The 5799-nt window shown below is 38.0% G+C and overlaps 1 protein-coding gene across 4 annotated transcripts in view; it reads left to right on the forward strand.

Annotated features, from left to right (window-relative positions):
- Positions 1-4429, forward strand: part of LOC133623525 (ceramide kinase) — a 22053-nt gene extending 17624 nt beyond the window's left edge. For 3 of the 4 annotated variants that reach the window (XM_061986752.2, XM_061986757.2, XM_061986743.2), the window contains exons 13-15: positions 3283-3479; positions 3549-3853; positions 3927-4421. In XM_061986752.2, coding sequence (XP_061842736.1) covers positions 3283-3479; positions 3549-3853; positions 3927-4026 — 602 coding nt within the window. In that variant the 3' untranslated portion in view covers positions 4027-4421. Of the gene's footprint in view, positions 1-3282; positions 3480-3548; positions 3854-3926 lie in introns of all 4 variants that reach the window. The other variant, XM_061986763.2, reaches the window with a different exon arrangement.
- The last annotated feature ends 1370 nt before the right edge of the window (positions 4430-5799 follow it).

The raw sequence follows: 5799 nt of genomic DNA on the forward strand, positions 1-5799 counted from the left end.
ACATTACAATTAGTGGTTGAACAGAACATTTTTTTTAAAATGTCTACATTTTTCATAATTACTTATTATATTAAATAAAAAATGCTCATTGATTTGACGACATTGTCTGGCTCGTTCACATAGACAAAATGTGTCCAGGAGAATGTTGTTGTTCCGAAACAACATATAGTTGTCCCTCGTGTGTTGCTGTTAGTTGGTTTCAAATGTGATTTCAGTAATAAATTTACGTGAAATGAAAATCATTCATTTAAATCATGAAAACAATCATAAATAATAAACACTCTTTAGTCCCATTTACACTATTTTAGTCCAACATATGGGAATAAGCGGTAGAAAATGGATGGATGGATATTAATGCTGCTGCAGGCTGAAGCTGAGCCAATCAGTGGCCATTATACTGAACAGCACGCTTGGTCACCTCTAGTGGCTGTAGTATTGATATGTTTATGTTTCTTTGCTTGAAAATACTTAATTTAGAACCAAAAACTTGCAAATTGCAAAAATATGCTAAATTGTCCCAAAAACATCCCCCGATGAGGTGAAAGTACAATATTTGAAGCAGGATGTGGGGATGGATGACGGTACATTCAATTACATTTAATTTTGGCAGCTAAACTTTGCTAAATTTATATCATTAGCTAACACACAAAAGTATTGTGCGTGTATGTGTGTTACGTACAAGTGTCGTTGTGTCATTATGTGCTAAAACTGAGAGCCGGGCAGGATATAACGCTTACAACACTTCGAAGAGTTATCACCTTCTAGGCACCTGTATACAAAGCCCACTTACATAACTCCACTTATTGATCCATACATACACACATACAATTCATGTCCCTGTGTAATGTCAATAGTTGGCAGCAGAATATATATTTTTTTATTAATGACTATTAATTAAATTATTACATAATTATATATTATTTATGTTATAATGTATTGTTAATAAGTATTAATATTATTTCTTTAACAAGTAAAACTACACTCAAAAATAAATACAAATTAAAGCTGCAAGCAGCGATGGACGGGACCAAATTTGAGGGCTCATAAAATCCAAACCGGAGCAGTAATTAAAACTCTTTCATCAACTTTTAATCAGAAGGGTTCAATCTGTCTTCTGTGCTAATTTGAAGCCGACACGACAAACGCGCTCAGAGGAGATAATGTTTGAAAAAAGGTGACTGTTTTTACACAACTTTTGTTTTGAAGGGGGAATTGCAAACTTCCTGTTCATTTTTGCTGAGGGTTGTCAGTGTATGAAATATAGGTCTAAGTGAGACCTACATAGAGGTTTTTGTTTCATGTCTCTACGACATTCCTACTGGGAGTTACAGGCAGTTTTGTCTGTGTTTTCTTCCTAGGGGGCGCTAGTGCGCAATTTTGAGTTTTGGGGTTTGGTTTTTTGATTAGAACGCAATTTTTGCCTGTCCTGATGTGTGTGTCCAATTTGGTGAGTTTTGAAGCATGTTAAGGAGGTCAAATTACAGCTCAAAGAGGTGGCGGTATAATAATAAAACGCTAGAAATACAATAGGGTCCTCTGTCCCAAAGGGACTCGGTCCCTAATAAAATAAACAATGTGGTTAACTAAATAAAAAAAATGCTGAGTTTGTATTCTTATTACTCATTTTAAATGATTTTTGTTCCGAATCAGGTTTTATGATATAATGCATTGTTTCTTTAATGGTCCTATTAATTACCCTACTCTATTTAATCAACAGCACAAATCAAATTGGTTCCAGGTGAGTGGCACCAACAGCGACAGTACCGCTGCTGCAGGCGTCCGCTCAATGTAGTCATTATTAAGAAAAGAGCGTACAGAGGCATCCAAAACTGCGTTCAAGCTCACGCCCAAATGTATGAACCTTATGATTTTAAGCTTTGGCGTTGTTTAACATTTGCAACAACATTGATGAGTCAGAAAAGCGGAAAATCATTGCAGTTCCCCTTTAAAATGTCGTCTGCTAGAATCTTCTTTTTTTTTTTAATAAATGTTTTTATTAAATTTGACATGTATTACAATAGACAATAAAACAGTAATCACATTTTCCCCTTTTTTTCCCACCCACTTCCATGAACAGCAACCCAACACATACCCCATACACACATAACCCCCACCCCCCCCACCCCCCCACCACACCCCCAGGTCCTACATACAGTAAGTTAAAGGTACAGTCACAAATGTAAAATAATTAGTACATCACTTTCTTCTCAACATAGGCAGATAGTAAATATACACCCGGAATAAATATAAATAAAAAAACAAAAAACAAAAAGGAAGCTGGTTTATGAAAGGTGAACTTTTCATGTGTCCTGTAGCGTCTTTAATTTAGCTATGTAGTTAACCACACAGCCCCAAACAGAATAAAACTTCCCAGGTGCCCCCCTAAGATTGAACTTTATTTTCTCCAGATCTAAATACATCATAAGGTCTTTAAGCCATAAGGAGGCTTTGGGGCAGACTGGTGACTTCCACTCCAGCAAACTTCTCCTACGTACTAATAAGGATGCAAAGGCGATACTATCCTTAAATTTTCTCCTTATTTGGGGATCTGATACCGTCCCAAAAATAGCCATTTCTGCACATGGTGTCAGATTTAAATCCAATGCTTTAGCAAGGTGTTTGAAAATAGTTGTCCAATAATCCAGCAAATGGGGACAAGACCAAAACATGTGCGTCATGTTTGCAGGTGACATGTAACATCTGTTACAAGTATCCGAGATATTGGGGTATATTTTGGAGAGTTTGGAATTAGTGAAATAAATACGGTGGACAACCTTAAATTGTATTAAATTAAGCCTTGAACAGGATGTACTGTTGTTAATTTGGGTTAAGGCAGAATCCCAATCTCCATCATCTATAGATCTGCCAAGCTCTTCTTCCCAATTCCCTCTGATTTTATCAAGAGACGTTTTACCAAACTGGGATATTAAGATTTTGGAGATTAGGCCTTTCTGATTTGTGGGAATATCTAAAATTGAGTCAATTAGCGAATTAGGTGGAGTATTAGGGAAAGAGAGACTATTTGATTTAACAAAATTACGAACCTGAAAGTATCGAAATAGGTGAGATTTTGGTAGGTCTGCTAGAATCTTCTGTTGCCACTCTGTTTACAATCAACTCACCCACTGTTATTACAACATAGTTGTGTAGTTTTTAGTTAAAAAGAACTATGTTTTCTTTTCCACCCAATCATGTCCTCCATATCATTATTAAATTTAACAAATGAATTTGTACCAACTGTTTTTGCAGAATTGTATAATGTCCCTTTATGTCTGTCTTCAGGTGACTGGGTGAGCGTGGAGGGGAAGTTCAGGTGTGTCTCTCTCGCTTGTATGTCCTGCTCGTGTCCCAGAAGCCCACTCGGCCTCTCTCCATCCGCTCACCTGGCAGACGGCACAGGAGACCTGATCCTTGTGTGGGACAGTCATCCACTGGCTTTCCTCAAGTACCTCTACAGGCAGACAAGCACACAAGACCGAGTAAGATTGTATACTGTATAGTGTCATGACAATAAATATGATTATGAATTTCTTGTTTTTTTTTGTTAGTTTGATATGCCATTTGTGGAAGTCCACCGCGTGAAGGCTGTTCGCTTCTCTGTGTCGTCCAACGAAGAAGAGGAAAAGTACAAGGAGGTACGCACGCCGAGTGAAGTAGAAGCAGCTGCTGCAGAAGAAGAATATGTGGAGGACTTAAGCAGGAGTGGATCTCAGCAGCACCTGACAGACAAACCCGCGGGACATCCGAAGGCAACGTGCACCCCTCTCTGCGGGCTGTGCTGCAGAAAAGCCCCACCTTTGTCCGTGTGGAACTGCGATGGAGAGATTCTGCCGTTTACCGATATCCTCTGCAGGTCAGCCAAAGCAATCATCCCACTATGCAAAGGTCTGTCTGCCGCCGGCTCCAAGTGTGTTCTTGTGCGTTAGGATTCACGGCCAGCTGGTGCGCCTGTACGCCAGAGGCATCGAAGACGCGGCGGCCATGCACGCCTGCAAAGAGGAAATGGTGAAGCGTGAGAGACAATAATGGCCAATGAGTGCGATGAAGTGCCCGGAGAGGAAAGAGGAAGCGACACGTGAGCATGAAGGGGTGTTTGCCAAATGTCATTTCACTGCAATTTTAAGAATTTATATAATAAACTATTTTACAAATGTGAACTTCTTGTTATGCATATAAACATGCGATACTCCCATATGTTTGTTTGCTATATTTCTGCAAAGTAGGTGTAAAAAAAATAAAGGTGAATTGTTTCCTATTGTTTTATAGGCCCGCACAATTTGATAAGATCCAATACAAGAGTGACATTTTTAAATCGACACTGTGAGAAATGTATTCATGTCTATATAAAAGGTGAGCAGAACCCTCACATTTCAGCAACCATGTTAATAACCGTACAGGTGCAGCTCATTAAATATCAATATTAATGTCATGCAAAAGTGATTTGATTGAAGGTGTTGCATTCACATAGACACCAATTAAAGGCTCACACAGATGCTGTTGCTGTTCGCGAACGAGTCGAGTCTTTTGAATGGCTCTTTAAAGTGATTGATTGATTGAAACTTTTAATGGTAGATTGCACAGTACAGTACCTATTCCGTTCAAGTGACCACTAAATGGTAACACCCGAATACGTTTTTCAACTTGTTTAAGTCGGGGTCCATGTTAATCAATTCATGGTAATCAATCGATTTAGAGTCGTTCCAGAAGGCTCTAGTCATGTGAACGCTATCATGCGCACGCACCCACGCAGGCCTTTAACTTAGGGGAGGAGTTTAATTTGGACCTGAACCTACTCAGGCCTTTTAGCCGCTGTATTTGGAATTGGAAAGAGATATTAGCGGCTGGAAAATAAAATAAAATAAACAAAAAGCTAAAGAAAACGTAGTATTTGGATGCAATCTGCGAGGGTGATGAGTGATGACATGCAAGGGAAAGCGGACATAGTGACGTCACTGTCAAAGAATGGGGAAATGGCACCATCTTGTGGAATGTTTACAATGGCAACAAAAGCCCACTTAGATGATTAATATTTCAAAAATAATTATGTTTTAATTGTTTTAATGTATACATTTTGATTAATTGACAAAATGTGTATCTTATTTACTTCCATGAGTGACTGTTTCCTTAATGAAAACAGGTTACTTAAAAAAATTTAAAAAAAAATAAAAAATACATATATATAGGAACGAGCCAGTCTTTTGAACGGCTCTTTTAAAGGAACGGCTCGTCAAGATCCGGCTCCCTTCAAAGAGCCATATATCCATCTCTACTGGTTAGAACGTGACCCATTAGTTTACCAAAAGTAGGAGCCAAACATTTATTTCAATATCAATTTTCTAAAATTGAATGAGATACTGATTTATTTTATTTTATTTTATTTTTTTAACTTTTTTGTTGTTGTTGTTGTAAATTAAAGGTGTCAATCTCAAGGCCCATGGGTCCCATCATTTGAGTTGCCTGCAAAAGCTTGGAAATGTTAAGAAACCTAATATTTCTTTCTAAATGTATTTCAATGTTGACAGAAAACAATTGAACTACGTGCAGCTGCAGTTCTTAACTAAATATTGTTTGGTCATTTGATGCAACATGCTATTCCCTTTTTGAAGTCATTCCACAATAGCTGAGCTTTAATATGTGCCTGTCATCTTGACTTGTGGTGCCAAAGCAGCTTTTCCATCATTAAACAATGTTTATCACACGAAGGCGCAACATTTTATAATATCATGAGACAATTATACTGTACATTTGGTCATATTATATATGATTTGTGGTTCTAAGTGGCCCTCGGGGTTGAGACGT

Source organism: Nerophis lumbriciformis, linkage group LG01 (genome assembly GCF_033978685.3).
Source record: "Nerophis lumbriciformis linkage group LG01, RoL_Nlum_v2.1, whole genome shotgun sequence".
In the NCBI taxonomy this organism is placed as follows: domain Eukaryota; kingdom Metazoa; phylum Chordata; class Actinopteri; order Syngnathiformes; family Syngnathidae; genus Nerophis; species Nerophis lumbriciformis.